Raw genomic sequence first — 23,406 nt, forward strand, 5'->3', positions numbered from 1 at the left:
ATCTTAACGCACGCAGTTTCGCACGCATCTCTCACGGCCACGGTTCACATCCGGATACGGGAACACGCACTCCCTCCCATCGAGTCCCGCAACGCTCCGCAATAAGCCCGCAATAATTTCCTTATTTTTATTCGGGCTAGAACATATTCATTGCGTTATAAATACCAATTTACGCTAAATAAATATTTCGTTTTATTGCCCTTTCAATGCGACCGGGGGGCCGTAGAGAGGGAGAGTGGGAGCCGTCCCATCCCTTTACCAGCCTTTCTTTTGGGGCGACCTTTCTTCGACGACGACGACGACGATGTGTGTGCTACGTTCCTCCCGTTGGCTGTTTGGCGGGAGTTGGTTGTCTGGCGTTGCGGCGTGTTTAAGGATGCTTTTTGGGGGCTGCACCGATAGAGAAAGATACACCGAACCTTTAAAAGACGCGCCGTCGTTATTCCCACGTGCCCATCTGTTTTCTGGGGTCGTTCTCATGGGGGGAGGAACACGGGGAAAGTGAAAAGATGACGGAAAAAGTCATCCCGTCGCCAGCGTTGTATGTTGTTGCTGTTGATAGGGCTGGTGGTTTCTTAGCCCGTCTAACAACCAGCGAAAGGGCATAATACACAAACACAAACACACACACACACACATTAACCATCCCGTCTGGTATGAGACAGGGCGCACAGAATGGCACGTGAGAAGACATTTTCCCCGTGTGGAGTGGCATTTAAGGCGCACATACCGCGGGCCGGCCAGATCCGGCGGGTTTAAGGTGAGATGTGAAGCAAATGATGTGTGCATTCCAAGGCTGAACTGTGAATATATAATGCTTTAAACAGCAGAAGATTCAAAGGATTAAAAAAATACATAAAACTTATTATTTATATCATTTGCTAAGACGTTTTAGAACAATTTTAATTAATTTATCGCTTCCTTCAAGAGATTTAGATCACTAGTGAGGATTTTAATCGACTTATTTAGTTGTTCAGATGCTCGCGTGTTTCATAAATTTCCAGCATATATTAACTCTTACAATAATTTAAAAAAAAAAACTAACAATCAACTAAACATAAGCATAAGAGCAAAAATAATTAAAAACTAAGAAGATTCAAAGAAATTGGGCAAAAAAGTTGCCAAGGCTAATTAGTAACATTAACTAGCTACAAGACACTGATCGTGAAAAGGGAAAAGTGAAAAGAATGCAAAGGATAAAAAAGACTAGAACAAAAAACTAGTCATGAGTAATTAAATAGTAACAAGTAATTGGACATTGGAATGGAATGGACGAATCTGTTAAAAGAGTGAATAAAAAAATAGTTGAAAAGTTTACAGTTTATAGTTGAAATACTAGTTTTTTTTATATTTATTTGAGTTAGATAAGGATAATAATTTCTTTGAAATTATTTTAAAAAATGATCTAAATGTTCAATTTAAACATTCTTTTTTATTCGGTCTATGAGTATTTCTGGTTTTTATATTGTAAATTTTACATTGCATACAGTTTATTGAGATTTAAATTTCATTATTCATTATCACATCTTTTGTTTTCTTTCTCTTCCTGTTTGCAATCCCATTTCCGAACATGTTCATTATTTTATATTTTTATCTTTCCGCTGCATTTATATTTAATTAATTTTATGTTCATCGTATATTTTAAATGCTTTAGTATTGATCCGATTACATGCAGCGCTTTCCAACCGAACCCAACGACTGTGTCTAAATTATTCAAAACCCATCCCGGAAAGTGATCCGATTCACTGCATTTACTAGTATCATCAGCGCCGCCTCATCACTATCAACAAAACCATTACATGGGCCAATGGTCCACTGCCACGCGTGCGGTATCAGTTGTTGCTGGGCTACAGCAAATACATCACGTTCGTGATATGCCTTGATCGATATGCAAAGCCCATCAGTCCACCAGGATCTGGGCCGCAGCTTTGTTAGTTAATCTGTGAACCTAAACACTACCATTGACTTGCGACGGTACAGTTGCTGCACCATTGACATCGGTGTGCATCCCGGTTGGTGATTTATAGATAATTATGAACTTTGCTTTATTTATTGTGCGAATCAGCTTAAATATCGTGTGGCTTTTTGTTGTTGCGTTCCACACCATTTTTGCCAATCCCGATGAGGTCAGGATATTTTTGCTCCACACTTCTGCCATCTCACACTGTGCACACGGATTCGGGTTGATGCGATTTTCCCGACACAGAGACATACATTTAACCATACAACCCATACACACATATACATGCACACACTCCCGGATAGAGTAATTCGAGCATGAAATTATTATATTTCTCTAACAAACGGCAGCACTCTCCCGCCCATCCCACCCACCCACCACCTCGATCGTTCGTCGATAATTTTAATGATTTATGGATTAATTTAATTTTCCCTTATACTGAATCACTCACTGCCTACACCACTCACTCACTCACTGGCACGTCCTGGCGCTGCTGCTCCTTCACTGATGATGAACCGCAATGGTTGCAAAACAAAACAAAAAGAGTGCAAATTGAAAATCACCGCCACGAATCAGAGCGCAACGGGCATCGGGCATGGAAATGAATAACACCGTTCCACCCTTCAGACTCATCAGCGAGGGCTGTGAGTGTTTGTTTGTGTGTGTGCTGAAAGCATGTCAACCATCCTTTTTCAGCCATCACTCCATGTGGTGTTGCCGGTACCATCGATTTCGCCAGGTGGTCCAGGTGGCGAAAACTCCCCTCCACCCCTCTTTTCCGCGACTGTGTCACACATATATTTTCATCCGATCAGCCGGGCTGGCCATTTTTACATTAATTTATGAAATGATGAATAATTTATTCAACTCCGAGCATCCGATGCATCCGATTTTCTAGCGAAGAGAGTGGAATAGTGAGTATTTTATTCGAAGTCCGATGATTGTGTTCTCTAAAGTAGCAGCAAATGATAAACTGGTGAATTGACATTTCGTTGCAATAATAATAATAATAATAATAATAATAACATAATATTTTTGTCTTTAAGCAATACGGCAAAACCGTTCCTCCTGAATAAAAAATAATATATTTGTTAATTTAAAGCATAAGGCTAAAATACTTGACGCAAGGTTTACACGATCGCGTTCAATGCGTGTAACAGTATAACAGTTCAGCTGTCAAATCCATCACGCCCGTATTATTGGCCCCTTTGACAGTTAGTATTTTTACGTTAATTTGGTTTCCAAGAAATCCTAAAACTAATAGTTGTAGGAATCCAAGCAAGATCCAAGTAAGAAATCGCTTGGTACATGTTGCGTATTGAATTCACTTTATTGAATAAAAAATGTAATAATGAGGAGAATAAAAGAGTGGAAGTTCACGAGCCAACGATGCTGATTGATCTAGAGCTCTTTTAGTTGATGCCAGGTCGGGGTGCATCCGGACGGCATCCAGGTTGTGTCACGTCAGGAGCGATGACAATCATCACCGCTCATACATAGGGTGTTCCATATACAACATTTCCTCCCTCTTGTATGAAGATCCTGGTTCACTCTAGGATGGCGAGTAGCGTAGAGGAGGGCGACGTTGTCTTTGGGACCTGCGGGCTACTGGCGGTGAGTCTTCGCTTGACGATGAGGTTAATTGTTGCGGGCTGCTCATAGGTGTTCCAAACACAATATCTGGTGAAATGGACTCATCTGAAGACGTTGCTGTTTCGTTGGCTTCATTATTGATTGGTGGTTGCTGCGTCTCAGTATTCGCATAGAAGTCCAGTCGACGAGGTACGTCTTCATCGGTCTCTTCGAAGCTGACGTTGCCTTGGAAGCTTCGAATCTGGTCGACATGTCGCTTAAGCATCTTTCCGTTAGATCTGATTTGATAATGAAGATCACCCAAGCAGGCTTCGATGACTCCTACAATCCATTTGTCCGTTCGTGGGTTTCCAGAAAGACAGTACACTTTCTGTCCAACTGAGAATGTACGGAAAGTCGGTTCGAATGTGGATTGTTGCTTCTGATGCATCCGTGTGTTGATATCTTGTGGTCGCACAAGATCAATGCGCGTGCGAATGTTTCGACCTAAGAACAACTTTGCTGGCGGACTTCCTGTTTCGGTGTGAGGAGCCTTTCGGTATTGTAGCAGAAACGTGTTAAGATTCTTTTGCAAAGTGTCTTTTGTTGTACCCATAGCTGTCAACGCCTTTTTTACGGTTTGAACATACCGTTCTGCTTGGCCGTTTGTAGCCGGATGGTAGGGGGCTGTCAGCTTATGGTACTTAACGCCTGTGTTTTTGAGGTAAGACGTGAAATCGGCTGATGCAAATTGTGGACCGTTGTCGGAAACTACCGTTACTGGTGCTCCATAAGCTGCGAATAGTTCATCCAGTAAACTGATCGTTGCGTTTGTTGTAGTTGATGTGGTTACCTTTATCTCGAACCATTTGCTGTATGCATCCACAACTACTAATAGCATAGCGCCTGCCACGGGACCTGCATAGTCGATATGTATGCGTTCCCAAGGTGCGTTAGGGTATTCCCAATGGTGTTTGTTGAATTTTGGTGGACTTGTGGCTTGTCGTGCACATTCTGTGCAAGATTTAGCTGTTTGCTCGATTTCGGAATCAATTCCTGGCCAATAGACATATGATCGTGCCAACCCTTTCATTTTGACGATTCCAATGTGAGCTGCATGTAAATCGTTCATTATGGCTTTGCGCAGGGAAGCCGGAATTACGACGCGATGCTCGAACATCAGGCAGTTCGCTGTTAGGGTATATTTTGCCTCGGGTGCTTTATAACCCATTCTCGCGAGGTCTCTACCGTGTTCAAGATCTTGGATTATTTTGCCTAGTTGGATGTCTTTGCGCGTTTCACGTGCAATGTGTTCTGCTCTAATTGGGAGTTGCTGAATCTGTTTGAGAATAAAATGATCGAATTCATCATCCATATTTCCTCCCTCGTGTGAAAATTGTCTATTGCTCTGGTTTTCTGTTGGCGCATTTGGGATTCTGGAGCAGTAATCGGCGTTTGTATTCTGGTTTGTGGGCCTGTAGACAATATCGAAATTGAAATGTGCCAGATAGTCGGCGTAGTTGGCCATTCGACTAATGCACAAAGTAGGCAAAGACTTTTCTGGGTGCAGTATTTGAGTAAGGGGCTTATGATCAGTGATTAGAATGAATTTTCGCGCATAGAGGTAATGGAAAAACTTTTTCACTGCCCACACTATCGCAAGAGCCTCCTTATCAATCATAGGGTATCGTTGTTCAGTTTGCGACATTGTACAACTGGCATACGCGATCGGTCGTTCTGATCCATTGCTCAATCGATGTGAGAGAACAGCGCCGAGACCTGTTTTGCTAGCGTCTGTTGCGAGAATCAGTGGTAACGATGGATCGTACTGCATCAGCACTTGTGGTGAAATTAGCGCAAGTTTTATGTCTTGGTAGGCCTTCTCTGCTGCTTGTGTCCACTCAAAAGGATCGGTAAGCAGTACATCTCGAAGAGGACGTGCCCTACAAGAGAGATTGGGTATGAATGAGGAATAATAAGTTGCCTTACCAAGAAATAATTGTAGTTCCTCTGGTGTAGTTGGTGTTGGAGCGTCGCGTATGGCTTTTATGTGTTTGTCTGATTTGTGCAGGCCGTGACGATCGATGCGATGACCCAAGCATTCGAGGGATGATGTCGCAAAGATGCATTTGGAACGATTTAGTCGAAGACCGTTTCGTCGCATTTGCTCCAATGTCTCGTTCAGCGCTGCTAGCATCTCTTCGAAGTCTTTCGCAAATACAATGACGTCATCAAAAAAACTGACAACATTGGTCAAACCTTGAAGGATCGTCTCCATACGTCGCTGCCAAATAGCTGGTATGTTTGCAGCACCATACACCGCTCTCTTTGGACGGATCAGTCCATGTGTCGATGTGTTTAGCGTCAAAATATGCCGGAAGTCTTCGTCGATTGGAAGGTGCGTGTAAGCATCCGTTACGTCGAGGTGGCAAAACAGGGCAGCTCCTTTCATTTTGTTGAAGATGTCTTCGATTTTTGGTATTGGGTGTTCGTCGATAAGCATTTTGGGATTTACAGTCGGTTTGTAGTTCCCGGTTATCCGAATACCTCCGTTCTTTTTAATGACGATATGGGTCGGTGAAGCCCATTCTGAAACTTCAACTTTTTCGTAGAATCCGGAAGCAAGTTTCTTGTCGATCTCTGATGCGTAGCGTTCTCGAAGAGCGAGTGGTACATCTCGTGCTCGAGCGAAAACCGGAGTGGTATCGGGTTTTAAGTGTACCTTCGCTGGTGGCCCTACAAGCATACCTGGAACGTCGCTAAAGATATTGTTAAAGTCTTCGAGCAGTTTCGACAGTTGAGCTGCTTGTTCCCGAGTTGGTTCGATGCTTGAGAGTACGTTTACTGGTACAGTTGAAGTAAACAGTTCACGAAAATTGATCTCATTTGTGAACTGTGCTATCCAATCGCGTCCGAAAAGCGAGTCATACTTCCCCTCTACAACATATAAGAAAAGATTGTTAGATGTGGTTCCAAGTGAAACTTGGACGAACAGGCGACCAATGCAGTTGATACGATGTCCTGTGTAACTTGAAAATTGGCGGTCTGACGGTTGCAGCGAATATTTCGGCAGTATTTTACGTAATGTGGTTTCGCTGATTATGCCGCATGGTGCTCCGGTGTCCAATTCCATCGTCAGGGGAAACCCGTTGATCTTCACGTTAAGCATTTTCTTTTTCATGGACGGTATATTGTTGATACAATGTAGCGATTGTACCACGTCGATATCGGAGTTCTGCTGCGACTGGACCTGTGCAGTTGGTAAAAGTTTCCGTTCAGATCTACATACCTTTGCAATATGGCCCTTACGATTGCATTTGTTGCATTTAGCGGTGCGAAAACGGCATTGGCTTCGCAAGTGTTGTCCTCCACACCCATTACAGGAATTTGTACGTTGTGTGCCGCTCTCGTAGAATGTGTTCGGTGGTCGATCGGATGATTCACTGCTCGTCTGCCGGTTACGGTTAGCAGGTGCTATACGGCGTTGTTGTTGTTTTGTGCGCGGTTTTTCAAACCCAAGCCGGTGTGTTGTTTCTGATACGGGTGAAACAGTGCCTACTTGTCGAGCCGTGTTGTGTGTGGCTTCCATAGCGATGGCGATGTCGAAAGCTTCTTTGAAAGTCGTAGGGTTCTTTGCAACAATTGTATCACAAATTGCGCGTTCATCGAAACCATGAAGCATTTGTTCGATTAACATTCGGTCAAGAAAAGTTCCATATTCGCAGGAGGCAGCACCTTGTTTAAGCCGCAATACAAACTGGGCAATTGTCTCTCCTTTCTGTTGTCGAATGTTCCGGAACTTGATACTTTCCACGAACTTGTTTTTCGCTTGGTCGAAGTGCCGCTGTAGAATTTGGCGAAGTTCTTCGTATGGAATTTCTTCTGGATTCTTGGGCGTTATCAAGAACTTAAAGGCGTTGTTAAGCTCTGACCCCATGTGTACGCGTGCGTAGTCGGCGTATTTTTCCTTGGGAATGTTGTTGAGTTGGAGCGCCCATTCAAGCCGGTCGAAATAATCAGCGACAGACATCCCCTCAGTTCGTTGGTATGGCTCGTGAGAAAATGGCGGTAGTTTTTGCTGGGACGAAGCTGCGACGTCTTCTCTGGCCTGGCCAACAGCAGTGCCAATTGCGGATTGCAAGGCTCGCGCAATCATGCTTGAAAGCAAAGTGGGTTTATTATACAGGTGGGCTTATCCCGAACAAATTGACAGCCGTACTGTAGAAAAATGAAAACGAAATGACAGGAGGGGATTCGATCATTTGTTGATGTATGCGTGTGAATTCCAATGGCTATTTTGGATGATGTGTCGTAGTGTGGGTGAAAAACTACGTATCACAATCGAATCCCCTCCTGTCATTCGTTCGTCCAATATGGCCTTCCCGCCAAACCTATAAGCCCACCTAGTCCCTATACCCACTTTGCTTGAAAGTGTTGCCATTGTTTCATTGTCGATGGTAGCCATTTTGTCTCTCTCATTCACGCAATACGCAGTTTTGCAATTCTGTGGATCAGATTCCTAATCGCACTTTTACTGGATCGCCTTTTGTTAGGATCCCACTTCTGACACCAAAAATGTTGCGTATTGAATTCACTTTATTGAATAAAAAATGTAATAATGAGGAGAATAAAAGAGTGGAAGTTCACGAGCCAACGATGCTGATTGATCTAGAGCTCTTTTAGTTGATGCCAGGTCGGGGTGCATCCGGACGGCATCCAGGTTGTGTCACGTCAGGAGCGATGACAATCATCACCGCTCATACATAGGGTGTTCCATATACAACAGTACATTAACCAGATAAATAATTAATTTAAATTATTAGTCAAATTATGGCTATGAAACTATCAAAAGGTGTGCAAAAATCAATCAGACTTATGTATTGTATTGATGAATTTAAATTCACCATACGAATGCTCTTTTAACAATCTCGTTATGCTGTTTTGAATCCAAGTATATCGAGATGGTCTCGCGAGCCAGATTTGCAGACTTATGTTCTAAACTATTTTCATCCTTATTATTTGCCACAAATGTATGACTCGTTTGTCTTTTTTAAATTAAACGTACAATAATCAAATTGTAACTATATTCAGCATCATTAGAACTAATCGCTTAAAGACACTCCCAAAATTTCAAAACGATTCCTTAGGATTACCCAAAGAAGCATTGATTCATTTTTTAAATCGTTAAAAAATAACCCTCTACCCTCATTCATCAATCATCCGAGTGGGCAAAATGCACTTCCTCCGCGGCGCTATTCAGTTGACCGCCGTTGACCCGGATTTAGGTTAACTAATTCTGCTAATTTCTTTCAGTTTCAACCTCTTCTCTCTCCCAGACACGGTTACGGTGCTGTGACGAGTCGCTAATGAGAAAACTTTTAATTAGCTGATTAATATTTAAGAATCCAGAACACTGGGGTTTATTTTTTCGCACCATTATCGGCATTATCGGCAAAGGAAAGATAATAATTTGATCCGTCTCGGTGCAATTGATTCGTGCGCTGAAAAGTGTCAATTTCAGTGTGCTGTGGCAGAGGAGAGGAAGTGTAGAAAGACATATTTGGTAGATTAGTGCTTATTTTTAGTCTTATATAATTTGAAGCAATTTACAGATCCTTGAAGAGGTATGCCCTTAATTAAAAATAGGTTAAAACATCGCTAAGTTTGTTTGCCCCAGTATCTTACTACACATTCCTCAGCACATTCTATTCACATTTCAGTAGGTCATTACAGAGCACAGCGTTTTATATACACCACTTGGCCCATTCCTACGCCGAATAGCCTCTAATAGCATTCCACGATCATTAGATGCAACAATGTTGATCGTCGCGAGTATGGTTGATCACCCGCTCGGACCATCCCCAAAATATAGCCATAACCCTAACACATTACACTTTTAATTAGTAGTCACCAACTGACCAGATGACTTGCCTTGACGCCACGTAATCTTACGCCCCGAACAACCTGCTCATTCGGTTTACCGAGTCAACACGTCCGGATTTATACATCCCCCCATGCTGGGACCGACTACTCTCTCTCTCTCTCTCTCTCTCTCTCTCTCTCTCTCTCTCTCTCTCTCTCTATCTCGCTCTCTAGCTGTCTACCATTGTCTTGGCCGTCTGTTTCCCCTGTCCCACTGACACCTGTTTTTAGCTCATCCATCTAGTAAATGTCTGGTGACACCTATGCCTGTCTGGCATATCGCGACGACACTATCGGTTAATGTTGGCGCCCTTTGAAACTACATTTACCTCCCGTTTCCGTGCTACCCTCTTCCCGATGCGTAGAGCAAAAACGATCGTTTCATGTTATAGTTTTCAGCTTTATCGCCTTTTGAATCCTCCCCGTTGCTAGTTTCTAGTGCTTCTGGGAGTCAGATAACACTGCGCTACGATCACCGAATCAGCGTCCCTGTGTTTGCTAATTAATCACGCCGAGATGAAATATCTACATGTCACGCGTGACAGCGTTGCCACAAACGACTCAACTTTGGAAGAGAAGGAAAACAAACGCTAAACTCCCCCTGTTGGGGTGGTGGGGAGGGGGGTAGGGAAGGGTAGGAAAAATAAAACACGAAATATTACACATAACCCGGTCCGGCACACGCTTACGGGTTTGCCGCCCGTAGGGACACAATAAAATAAAACTGAAACACACACACACACACACACACACACACATCTGCCCAGTGAAAGAGTGAAGATGAAAACCCAATCATCGTTACCGGACGGGTTAGTAACTATTTTTAAAGTTATAGGGTACTTATTTTTAGATTGGTTTTTAATTTAATTACCTCTCCGATTCACTGCTGCTACTGCTGCTGCTGCTAGGGGCGCTGTGCACAATGCCGTGCGTGGTGATGTTTTATGTGGCAAGTACCCCCTACCGCCAGTAATCAACCCGTTTCTTGTGCCACCACCGGCAACGCGCTGCTAGTAAATGCCAACCCATTACTCTACCACAAAATGGGTGAAAAATATTGTTTCTCGTTTAACCGATTCCGGCACACGGTTTCACATGATTTAGAGCACACACACACAAAAAAAATCGCTCCCGATTGAAAACAACTAGCTGTGAATTTGTACATTTCACTACCTTGCTTCGGTAGGAACGTACGGATACGAGATTGGGACGCAACAAAAAAAACCATCGGGAACACATGTTCGGGGTCGATTTATCTTCGCTACCATAAATTGCAAGATTTCCACCGCATTGCTCGGTGCAATTGTGGCGAGTATGTGTGTTTGAGTTTTAGTTTTCGGTTCAACTACTAACGAAGGACCTGGGACATATGTCTTACCGTTTGAACGTTGCAGCCGACTGCAGGAGAGGTTGAACACGTGCAGTTGCGATAAATTCTGTATGGATCGAATTTGCTTGTGACCATTGCTCTGGACAACTATAAACAAGCGTGATTGATCAATTCTCATGCTGGGGTAGGAAATTGTTTGCTTTGGTTGTTTACTAAGAAGATTCAATAAAATCGAGTTAGTTTCACTCGGGCAAATCCTCATGGGTTAATTCAACAGCCGCTTAAACACGTGTTGAGAAGTTTAGAGTTATACACATACCCATACCGATGGAAAATGTATCACAAAACAGTCTGACTCCAAATGTTCCAAATGAGCCCATGACGGGCATGATGTTAAGGCATACAAGTTGACAACTGTACCGCGAAACCGGCAACAACAAATTTGGAGTATAGGTTCTTAAAAGCTTGATTATAGTGTAACAGTAGGAGATACCTACACGCTCCTATTGAAATCGCACGGCAACTTACTGATCAAAAAGTGCACACGTGCTATTCTACGCCCTTTTCGTCAGTACACGTTGTATAAGATTGCGAAAAAAGAAAAAGGAAAAACATCATGGATAACTCCTTGGCAATCATCGTAAAAATGCTGGAGTTTCTTACTGTCGAAAGTATCTTGTTGGTTGGCAAACAAGCTAACTATTGAGGTGCCAACTACCGAGAAACCTAACGAAAACAGACCACCTAACCAGGGAGGATCAATTGTAGCTCTGTTTGATCATTGGTGTAAGGTTTGTTAATACGTAAGAAATTCTCTAGGAAGCTTTGCAAATGCAAAATGCAATAAGTGAATAAAAGTGAAAATGCAATAAGCAACCAATGACTGCCAGTCAAGTCTTTTTAGGCCATCTATACTGACAGAAGAGGCTTGGCAGGCCCAAATTGAGGTGGCAGGATGGCGTAGAAGCGTCCGCCATTAAGGCCGGGATAACGGACTGGCAGATGAATGCGTGAGATCGTAAGCGATTACGGACACTCCTGAGGCCACAAAACCACAAAATTCAACATACACAGATTCCTCGGGAACGCAGAAACCGCGCAACTCGGGAACATATTCTATAGTTACAGCTTGCAGCACACAAATTTGCTTAACATTATGAAGGAAATCCCAGATAGAGCATATATAAACTCCGTTAAAATAACGAACTTCGATACGAAACACTCCATTGAAACGAAAACCAACACAACAAAAAGGACCCCAAAAAACTGCAGTGTAACAGTTTTAATGGCTTTTTAAAATGGCCACTGATGGATGATACGGCTCCACCACCCACCAACATTCTCAGAATTTATTACAGCACTGATGTTTGCGATCAAAAAGATACGCTAATAAACTTCTCATTTCAATTTACATAACTATCAATGGTAAAGAGACACGAAAAAGCAGGACCAAACTTTGCTTCCCTCTCTGCTCAGAGAGCAGAAAATAAAAAAAATGCCACCCAAACTTTACCCAATTCATTTGCAGCGACATTGCCACTGTCACATTGATTAAACAGATCGGATGGAAAACAAACTTTTAACCCTCCCCACCGGTGGTGCCGTGCAAAAGTTTGATCGAAGCCCTCCACTATCTTGATGGCCGTGTCGCATTTCTGTTCGGCAAATGATTTGTCATGCGCTATTTGTCATTAGCTCCCGCTGCTCGAGGGTGGAATGCTGAAGGGATGGTGCAAACTAGTCCGGTAGTCGTATAAAAATAACCAAAAACGGCGTGATAAAAATGCTGTAGCAGCGATAAAAATTACCATGTAAATGTTTGAGCAAGGAAAGTAACCACCAACCAAGAGCAAAACTCTTCCCAGTGAAGGCATAATTTAATTACCACCAGTCATGCACAAAAAGTTTGCTAGCAAATGCCCTGCCAAGGAGGGAAGTTCTTCCTTTTCTTTTTGGCTCCTACCGAAAAGAAACATCCCTGTTAGTTGCTTGAACATAGTGTAACATTTTCATTATAAAATAGTTCCCACATTTTATCGCCCAACTGCGATTGGGCCGCGATTTCATGCTGCTTGTGCTGTGTGATAAAAACGGATCATGCACCACCATGCACGATATTGCACATTCGCTTATCGCCCATCGCCTCCATAATGTTCACCGAAAGAAAAAACGCTAAACGTTTTACGCTGGATAGAACTTTATCCAGTGCACCAATCCGGGAACCCGAATTTTAAGTGACAGGAGCATATTTTCGTTGATTTGAAATTAAAATCTACCATCTGTGGTTCCGACACAGAGAGTGAGAGAGAGAGAGAGAGACAGCAACGTCACCCAAACGGTATAACGAGAAAGTTATGCACTTTAGTGTACTTTTTCCATTGTTGTACCTCATCACATCCCTTACCAATGCTGATTGCCCTTTTCGTATACTGTACCACCGCACTGTATCAATTACAGTTGTTTTATGGATGTTGTTGGTGTGATAGTATCGCTACACTATCTGGCTCGGGCTCATTTCGCTGCCCGAAAGTCTTCCCTTCAGAAAATTCTAGCGGGAACTAAACGAATGAACTTCCTTCCCCCATTGCAGCACCACCTTGCTTGGTTAGCTACCGTATTATAAGTTTATTATTATCGTAATATTGGTAATCTTAATCATGACTCCATGAAGCCAACCCTAATTTGACGCCAGCAGCAGCAGCAGCAGCATGGTGCAACGGACCGAGTTCGCGCTGTAAAATGGTTAACGGACATGTTTTACAAAGTTCCGACCTCCGGCTAACAGCGAGCGTGGAAGGGAATGCACGAACAACTTGTATCGTACCATGTTCCGGGGGAATGGATTGGCAAAAGTTTGTACCAAACTCAACAGGACCGGGGTCTTGCTTCGGTAAGGAATAGCACTGTACTCGTTTGCATAGTTGACCTCGAGCTTACTATCCGTTCTGATTGATGGTTCCCGGTTCCGGTAAGCCGTTTAAACTTCCCTTCAAACGAGCCGGAGATGTTTATTTATAAATTCACCCAACTATTGCGCAAAACAGTGTAATTTCAGGACGGTTCTGGGTAAAAGACGTTTACGCAGCTACGATTAAAACTCCATTATAATGCCGGCGAATCCTTTAATTGATGAGGGGAACTATTTTAGCCCAGTTTTTATGTCCGTTAGTTGCCTTGAAGTCTTGCAGTTTCTGCTTCAACGCCTTAAGACAACTCTGACACCTTGAACAGTTTGACGTTTGCTTCAGTTTCTTTAAATTTAACCCCTCCACACAAAAGAAAGTGCCTGCTAGAACTTGCTAGGAATTCTTGGAACCAGTGCGCTAGTTTAATGCGGCTAACCTGAGGAACTTCTTCTCCCCATGGCAGCCCCTGCCTGCCGTTTTGATACAAACGACAAAACCCCACAGGCGGTTGCTCCAGCACCGTCACCACCGTCATTGTCGCCTTCGCAATGCATCTTCAACAGACATTCTCCATTAGAATTAGGTCCGGGTGTTGATGAAGATAAATTACACTCAACCAGACACTCCGGGATGCCGCGACCATCCACGCGAACGGAATGTGAAGTTGACGTCCCGGCGGGAGGGACCCACTCATCCGCGCCCACAGACCAACCGCGTCGGCCAGGCCCAGCGTGGCTTTAGTTGCTTTTTTATGTTTTAAATAAAGATTAAATTTCCTTCTTTCCCTCCATTGTTGCTTGCCACTGTCCCTGTACACGCACAACCCGCATTAAGCACGAGAAACTACGGAGGGCGCATGAGATGCCGCACGGAAACTCCTGCCCCAGAATGCGTACGGCGTAATCTTCTACCCAACCATGGAATAAAGGCAAGCCACCGATGTTGACGTTCAGATGACGACGTTGCTTTCGGCTGGCAGGATTAGACTAGCCTATCCGCAGGAGCTTAACGTCACTGATTTACCGCAGACTTCGGGGCTGGACTCCCTTTGCGCCACTAATCCACTTTCAATTTGTCCGCATTTGACAAGTGCTGGCCACAGATTTCTTTACCAAATACTCACCCAGAGCTCAGAGCCAGCTAGCTAGCGCGATGATGTGACATCGAACGGCGGAAGCTCTGTACCTCGGTGTGCTGCAATGTCACCGTGCCGCGCTTAAATGTCCTTCGTCATTACGCGGTTGTGGTGGTAGAAGGCAAATTTTCCATTAAATCCCATCACTGTCGTGGTCATGCCATCAAACGTAATTGAGCGGCGAGCATACATCAGATAGGCAAACGAGGATGATGCAACTGATTTATTTCGCTTTTTCTCTTAGGGGCATTGTGCTGGTAGCATAGGGCTATTGAATGGATCATTGCAAGCCATTTGGGACAGGATATATCAATTTAGTATTTAATGCATATTTTATTATAGGTATTCAGCGATATTCACACATACTTTGTTGTTGTTGTTGTCATCGGAAGATCGTTAATTTCAGCATTTTATTAAAATTCTACTCATTGTTCAAAAAATATATTTTTGTCTGACGATGAACGCCCGAATGTATGCAATGTATTGCATTGTTAACTGTTATACGATTATCGATCATGAAATTTTGTGCTAATTATGAAAGTATTTCAATCACACATATGTAAACTCTTTCTGAATATGATTTAAAAAAAACACGTATTAAAATGCCTTTTGGAATCATTATAATCGCCAAAGGTATCGAAATATTGGATATTTCTACCTTTTCTAGTCTTTAAACAAATACTGATATAGACTATTGCATACCTTCAGGCGGTTATCTAGGCTGTAATGAAGAAAGCTTTATATTCGATGATATTTTTTATGCATTTATTGTTTGGTATGAATGGCTAAGGATACCCAACATTGTCTGGGATAGTTAACATATGTTCATGACATTTCAAAAAATAGACACTAAAAATAACTTTCATTAAAATGCATTCTTCCATTACTCCCCAATGGGTTCCGATTCCTTGCCACTTAATTTACAACCCACAGCCAGCATTACTAAGCAGAACTCGTTTAATAGCCTACTGCCTGTGACCATGAGTTTGCAGCAAATCGCACAGCAAATCACAACCGCTCGACCGGCTTCTTAATATTCTCACGTATCCTGATTCCTTCACATCGGTTGCTGCCCTTGCGTCTGGGAATTTCACCAGCAAACCTTCCATACGCGAGGGTTGCCGATTTAGGGAAGCCGCTTGGAGCGTGATTTGTAGCCGGTACCGGTTTCCGGTGCAATCCTTTTTCCGACCCAACTCCTGCTTGTCTAGCTAATTTATTCTACCTTTCTAGTAGATATCACTCTTTCGAACTTGTTGTAGAACTGTCCTACTCCCCTATTCTGTTAAAGCAAGCATACAGAAGTTGTATGCAAACGGAGAAATCCTTCTTGATGGACTCCTTCCCGTCTTTAATTATTGTTCCTTAAGGTGCGCTACCACAAAAACTCCGTCCATTTCCCGCGGCTTTCAGTGTGTCTTTCTCCCTCTCGGACACACGGAATCCAGCTTTGTTTCAGTCGGTCAGTTTGGTGGCTAGTACATTCCGTTTCCGCGACTAAGTACACCATTCCCAGGGCTTACATTTGCAACTCCGGCCCTATACCCGGATTGACCGGAAACCGAACTCTCCATGACATGGGCGAAAATATGTTGCCACCGAGCACGCAACGAGTGGGCATAATTTAACGTTTGCTTCTGGTCTATAAATTACAACGCAGCAACGCGGTATCCCTTCAGCTTGCTGCTGAAGGAACATCTTTCCCGCGCGCCGTTAGTTTGTTGCATTTTGCCATTTTTAACCATTTCTAGCAGCAGTGAGCGAGAAAAAAGAAGATAATTTATGCAAAGCACAAACCGCAACTAGCAGCAACAACCAAATTATTCGGTTCATCCATAACGGTATAAGTACACAACCGCCAATGTTCTTCACAGGATCCACAAATCTCCGCTGCCACGCGGCGTTTGGGGCTTCCGGGGTTTCTTCCCTCCCCCGGACAGCTGACATTGTTTTTCAAGCATCCGTTTTCAAGTATCGAACAGCTCCGGTTTGGTGCTCCGGTGTGGTTCGGTGCAGAAAATACACATCCCACCCGATCGGTGTGCCCTCCACTCCGCCTTATTTATGGGTCGCTAAATCATGCCCAACATCAAAAACAGAACTGCATCCGTTCGGTTCGATTGTGGTGCTCTTTGGTTCGGTAGAAACAGTCACAAATAACAGCAAGAATGTTGCTAATTCCCACACGAGTTTAGATTGGCCGTGGTGGGAATCGTTGGGAATTATCTTGAGACTAGGAACAGTTAAGAACAAAATTATGCTTAATTAAAATGGTACGAGTTGCCCAACTACGTAGTTTACGCCATGAGTTTTTAGACGTTTGTTGCAATAAACACAAAAATCATGTTTAAATGCGCCTAAATGTATTCTATTTCATAACAAAAATCGTTAAAAATTTACATATTGCCAAGTAGAACCTAAATTTGCATACTTTTAGGCGAGTAACTAAAGTTTTTAATGGGAAATGTTTTATTTTCATTATTTCTATCTATGTTTTCAAAGTCCCTCTCTTATTTATTGTCAAAAGTATACTCAGCAATACGCAATCCCACGACCCATCTTATCACCTTCTGTGCAGCATTTATTAGTCATCCACTGTACAACACCGGCACGATAACGCCGATCACATTTCGGACAGGGGTTTATTGCTCATCGCGTTCTCACAACAATGTCCATTCCAGCGCGTCATCTTCCTTCTACGAAGCACCCTTGCTGCCCTTTACAGCGGGTAAAATAGTCAATCTTCCATATCTTACCCACATCGCTAACCCAGTTCCCAGTACTCGTCCTATCTCAACCGTGAGCTCACCGACTAACATCACAATTGGATCCACCTTCACCCGTCTATGACAACTCGCCAGAGAGACATTCCGCGCCTTCCCACACTTCATAGCGACGGCACTGGAAAACCTTTTCAAGCGAAATCATCTTACATTAGTCGGTTTGGCGGTACAATCCATCGCACTTGTATATAGTGCACAGCGTTCTCCACACTCCCCACACTCAACATCAAACACTAGCAATGACAAATATGTAGGAGAATTGATTTCTTCACCCACCAACCAACCAACCACATGTAGCCAGTGGCTACAACCCTTTTCCCCGATTGTGCTCCGGTTGGCACCTTCTGTGCAAACCAAGTAAATATAGCGGAAAATTGCATTATAATGCCTGTCACATTCGATAAGGACGTTCTGGTTTTGCACTTGTCATAAACAATTGCAATGAAAATCAATTTCGCACCGGTACCGGTTCCGTTTTGTCTGGTGTACTATCTGGCGTGTACTGGGACCGTTGAGCGTTGGTCGCACTTCATCGTGATATGCTTAAAGCTCTGAGCTGCCACGTTCATGCATTCGAAAAGGATTATTTCGTCTGTAATAAAAGAGCACAATTTGTAACAAATATCGCTCTTTTGGAATGCATCTTTTCTACATTATTATTCCTTCACTCTACCCAGAAGAGTTGTCGAGCTGTAATTGTAGAGTCAAATTCCATCTCTGCTTCTAATGGCGGTTTATTAAGCACCATCACCACCACCACCATTACTCAGCCAAACATACTAGCTGTAATTTACGATTTTTGTTATATTAATTGCTAAACTTACTCCCGCAAGAACCGACAACGGGTCCAAATTCAAAACAATATCGATTGTTTTGCGCTTGAACGATGAATGCGATTCGCTCTTGCGTACTCTTGCGCAACCACTCCCGACAGACGGTACAGCGGTACTATCTACAAACCACTACTACTACTACTACTACTACCCCCAAAACACCAAACACCATAAATACCATTGTTTCCTGATATTCAAATTGCATCATAAATTTCCCGTTGGAATGTTTTTGTTGTCCGGAAAACGGACGGATGCACATCTTTTACCTTCCATTCTACTACTCCCGCTTCCAGCAAAGGAGCAGATTTGAGTCGCGCTGCAGTAACGACACCGGAACTTCTACGCAAGAATCTCTGCCACCTTCTTAATCTTTGCAGCCGCGTGTGTCTTTGAAATTTGATGCGATCTCATGGTGTACCAACACCAACAACGACTTTTTGCATCCTCGCTGCGCTCGGTTGTGGCCTGTTTGCTAGCTGGGAGAAGAGTTTGGTCCCGTCATCTCCAACTTTTCTTATAAAGAGTACACGGAAACACACTCACACACACGTGCGCGCGTTGGGGTATGATGTGGGTGCTTAATGTGAGTTTTCTGCAGCTTCGTTCTGTAAACTGTTGCTTCACAGTCTTGGTTCGGGGTGCTAGAAGGGTTGCTACATGGTTGAGCAATGGGTTAGGAAATGCACAAGCGTGGTGACTTTTAAAGCGAAAAGTTTGTGTATTGGTTTGCATAAACGAGGATTAAAGGTTGGTGTTTTACTTTGGAGAAGATTTACTCGCTCGTAGCGCAACAATTGAGCGTGACTTTCACAGGATGTTACCAAACAGGTACTATACGTTTGGAGGATTTAATGGGAATATGTACAATAACAAATGAACTTCATAGAGCTTGTTTATGTCGGAAATAAGTAAAAGTACAAAACTGCAGTCTGCTTATCACATAGTAGTGAGGTTGAAAATTAAATTCTTATGCAACGCATCGGTGAAGAACGGTTGAACTAACGGAGAATCTATGCCAGGTGTCAAAGATGGTCTAGACATAAGTCAATGCCACTAGCAATGCTCTTCTTCGTATACACAAGGATACGGCATTAACGAAGGTCTGAGGTTGGCAATACTTCTAGAAAGTCTAAGACTACAGACAACGAGAACAGACATCGAATGGTTATGTTGTGCCACTTTTAACTATGGAACATTAGATGCATATGGGAGATAACTGTCTGTAAAGATGATCGTTTTAATTTCAATTATATAGTGTTGAGTGCTACAAAAATCAGACCCTGGACAGCAGGCGATCAATTGCTAGAAGATCTAAAGCTGATGTAATAATGATATGATCAGCAATGCCTTGAGTAGTTCTGAGGATTCAAAACTCTACATGTAGTTAGAGAAAATTCTTGCTAGTAGTCTTTTGGAGTATGCCTGTAATGCTAACATGTACTTAGGCTCTCTTCAATTGTTTGACTCTGTATTCGTAGTAGATCTAGGTCTCCCTTAGCACCTCCCAGACTACCCCATTATTTCAAGCTCGAAGGGTTGGAAGCTCCAAGGGTTCCACTTCCCCATCATTCCAAGCTCCAAGGGTTCCAAGCTACCGTAACAGTTGTAGACGAAATTTAAAGCCTCGTATACATAAACTCAGATTTAATACCATAATTTAGCTCGATCATATAAATACTTTATTGTTGTTTTTTCAACTTTTTTTTCATTTTAATCGTTTCAGTAAAATCCAAAACATCACTGCTTCAATAACTATGCCAAAAAAACCCGAAAGAAACTGCGATCCACTGAACTCTGCTCTGCAAACGTACACACCCATGGTAGCCTTAAAGTTTACTTTGTGGCCGGATGAATCATCCATCCACACCAAAATTGGAACGCTTTTAGTACAGCATTTTAAGTAGCAGTACAGTGATGCCCGCACCCAGCATACTCCAGGTGACGCCACTCAGCTTGGACGAACCCTAGGGAGGATGAAAAAAAGACAACAAAAAGCCAAACAACGTAACGTAAACATGTAACATGATAAAAGCTATTCGAAATAGAAACACCAAAGCATGGACGTCACCACGACGTGCGGGCGTTAATTTCTTAATACCATACCGAGTGACTTGTGGACACGGATGACGAACCCATCCCGTTGGGGAACTTGTAGATCGTAGTTTGCGCGTAACCGTTTTTGTTCTGTTGCGTGTCTTGCGAGACTATTTCCGGATTGCCGAAGGGAAACTGTGGTCTGCGCGGGGCAGAGAAGGCAAAACAAAAGGTTACATTAAGTCCATTGTTTCGGGGTTTTGAGTTTTGCGCCCAGTCGATCGCTTCACACCACTTACGGGGGGAAATTCGGGAACCCTTGGGGTTGCTGTGGACTTCTCGCGATCCTCACCAAACTGCCCCGGTTGATTTCACTCGGTTGAAGATCATCGATAGCTACGGAATGAACGCATACGGAGCGTAGACAAACGTGCGACAACACTGTTAAATAGCTCTACAAACAAAATCACCACTCCAGCAAAACTAAACCAAACAAACCTGCGGCACTGGTCAAAGCGATCACCGCCAAGACGCTCACGAGCAGAAGCGAACACTGTACCGAAAACGAAGCCATCCTATCGCGACAAACTCGGAAGAGAAACTGAGCACAGGTTTATGCGCAACACACGATCATTCCCCTTCCCTTGTGGGGGGCAAAAAACATGTAGATGACGATGACGATAGGTCCATGCTCCAATGGACCACCGTTTAGCACTTCTGTGTTGGTGAGCGTTGTGGCCATGCTGTAGTGCGGAGCGTCAGACACATTTTTGGAGCTCGCACTTGCGACTGACTCACGCCAAACTGCGTCGTTATCTTAATTTACCTCGTGCGTTAACGTTGACCTACGCACCTCCCCCCACGGGGTTTCTGTAGTAATTCGTACACCTCCATTCAAGGTTTTAGCGTTTTGTTCTTGTGATGCCAGGGTCCATGTTCGCCGACCGGAACATAAACAAAACACCAACACAGCTCTAGCGAGTAGTGTGTGAGTGTGCGTTTCCGACGCATAAAACATTGGAGATCGCGGTTGATCTTGTGCCTCCGCAGGTACAGGTGTGATGCAACACCACCACAAGCGAATGGGGCAGACAAAACAAAAAAAAAACACCCAAACTATGGCAAAGAACGAACGATCAAAATAAAACCGCGTAAACTGGTTTCGGTCCAGCGGTCACGGCACTGTAGCAACGAGGTGCGTTTGGTTATGGACAAAATTGTAACAGTTTAATGATTAGATAACATTGGCCCGCTACAGTCGTAGTAAAGTTGTAGCAAAGAATCAACACCTTGTGTCCCATTTTGGCCGTGAGTAAGCAAATGAGTCAAGCACTAATTCGAGTTTTGAGTAAATACAAGTATGGTTTACTTTGTCTAATGTGTCACCAAGGAAGTTCGAACGAGTGTGGAATATGGCTTTATCTGTAAGAACTTGGAACAAAAAACAACAAGTGGTTAAAACGTATGTATGTCTTGAAATGTGTTTAAAAATTTCATGATATGACGAAGACATCACGTCATTGGGCGATGGATGAAAACTGCTCCAGCTTGTATTTAAATCTAAATTTTAATCTAGAATTAATCAAGAAGTATAGAACGACTAGAAAGACATAATCATTACGCCTACGTATACACTTTGGAACTGGTTTAACAATTGGATCATCAAATAGAACACAATAATCACTTGTTGGAATGATGTAAATTGTTAGACACGATTCTTGCATCGTGAATAGTGCCAGGCTTCGGTATGGCTCCTAATTGCAAAACTTTATCGTTTTTTTGCATATTCTTGGGTCTAATGCAACCATGAGGTCAATGTTTAATTATAAAAACGGCCTACAATTCGGCAGAAAACAGCCTACAAATAAATCTATATCTAATCTTCTATCGCAAACTGCGTTACTGGACTGAATTTCTAGAATTGATAGATCCAACATCCATTAGAGAACATTAGCTAGGTACACATCCTGCACCTAGGATCTCTTTTGAGGAAGCAAGTACTAATACCAACGTCCAGTTTTAGAGAACTGACTACTTTCTTTTTTCTTTTAGCCTTGCCCGTAGTCACCAATTTCTATCTAGAATTCATATGTATCCTAATCGCGGACGCTCTCACGGTTCATGTCTAGTTTTCTCAGAATATGTTACAGAATGTGTATCACACGTTAATACACGTTGCTGTTCAGCAAATCTCGTTTCCATCATTAGTCTCTTTTTTCCCTGTTATTCCAATTCCAGCCCTAGTCAAGCCTTCATTTTCATCCTGTGCTTTTCGTTGAATTACGTTAACACAAATAATACATCCCGTTTTCTTTCTAGTGCTACAAATGGATTTTATTTTTAGAGCCAGATGTGCCAGAGCGATATAAATCGAAACACAAATTGATAACACAATTGTAGCTGCCCAATCCATTCGCGTCTGAGTTATGATAGAAATAGACACTTGCCCCAAATGATATCTACCAACGGTGGAATCGAGATTGAAACACATCTTAATACGATTATACATCGCATGGAAATGGAGCTTTGCCAGCGGATGTTTTAGAAGTCGCCTGGAGATTGCTGGCATATGAAGTGCTGGCCTCTTTGTATGAACCAACCGCACACACACAATAACACACACACATGCTAGCCCATAACCTATCCCAACTGCGCAAACAGCACATATTAAATGCTCCCACCATAATGATAACGCTTTTATCGTCCAGCACAACGGGACACAGAGTCTGTCCTCTTAACCCAAAAAACAAACAAGCACCGGCCACTTTCCCGACACACGACTGTAATGTAATTAAGAAACCGGACACTACACAGCACGGGTATGAAAATAAAAACTGCGCCAACTTTCCCAAGCCCTTTTCCCAGCAGTCTCACGGACACGTACACTTACGTAGCCCGCGGGGAAGCACATAAGCATAATTGTGATAATTG

The 23,406-nt window shown here is 43.1% G+C and overlaps 2 protein-coding genes across 2 annotated transcripts; both read right to left on the minus strand.

Annotated features, from left to right (window-relative positions):
* Positions 1-5,395: 5,395 nt before the first annotated feature.
* On the minus strand, positions 5,396-7,562 carry LOC125908425 (uncharacterized protein K02A2.6-like). Its single transcript, XM_049611176.1, has 4 exons — positions 7,287-7,562; positions 6,563-6,782; positions 5,522-6,469; positions 5,396-5,475 (listed from the first exon to the last, which is right to left on the minus strand). Exons 1-4 carry the CDS (start codon positions 7,560-7,562, stop codon positions 5,396-5,398), a joined length of 1,524 nt encoding a protein of 507 aa, XP_049467133.1.
* A 12,569-nt stretch (positions 7,563-20,131) lies between these two features.
* LOC120949433 (uncharacterized) lies at positions 20,132-21,252 on the minus strand. The gene is made up of 4 exons (XM_040366737.2): positions 20,974-21,252; positions 20,775-20,871; positions 20,545-20,677; positions 20,132-20,405 (listed from the first exon to the last, which is right to left on the minus strand). Exons 1-4 carry the CDS (start codon positions 21,047-21,049, stop codon positions 20,325-20,327), a joined length of 387 nt encoding a protein of 128 aa, XP_040222671.2. The 5' UTR covers positions 21,050-21,252; the 3' UTR covers positions 20,132-20,324.
* Between the last annotated feature and the right edge of the window lie 2,154 nt (positions 21,253-23,406).

The sequence above is a fragment of the Anopheles coluzzii genome, chromosome 2, assembly GCF_943734685.1.
Source record: "Anopheles coluzzii chromosome 2, AcolN3, whole genome shotgun sequence".
NCBI lineage: Eukaryota > Metazoa > Arthropoda > Insecta > Diptera > Culicidae > Anopheles > Anopheles coluzzii.

Coding starts and splice junctions, on each gene's coding strand:
- LOC125908425 (XM_049611176.1), bottom strand. CDS start 7,562: ATGTCTGTCGCTGATTATTTCGACCGGCTTGAATGGGCGCTCCAACTC. Junction 6,783..7,286: donor GAGAGACAATTGCCCAGTTT/GTATTGCGGCTT, acceptor CCAACTGCACAG/GTCCAGTCGCAGCAGAACTC. Junction 6,470..6,562: donor GTCAGACCGCCAATTTTCAA/GTTACACAGGAC, acceptor TATATGTTGTAG/AGGGGAAGTATGACTCGCTT.
- LOC120949433 (XM_040366737.2), bottom strand. CDS start 21,049: ATGGCTTCGTTTTCGGTACAGTGTTCGCTTCTGCTCGTGAGCGTCTTG. Junction 20,872..20,973: donor CGCTTTGACCAGTGCCGCAG/GTTTGTTTGGTT, acceptor TTCATTCCGTAG/CTATCGATGATCTTCAACCG. Junction 20,406..20,544: donor CCGTGTCCACAAGTCACTCG/GTATGGTATTAA, acceptor CATCCTCCCTAG/GGTTCGTCCAAGCTGAGTGG.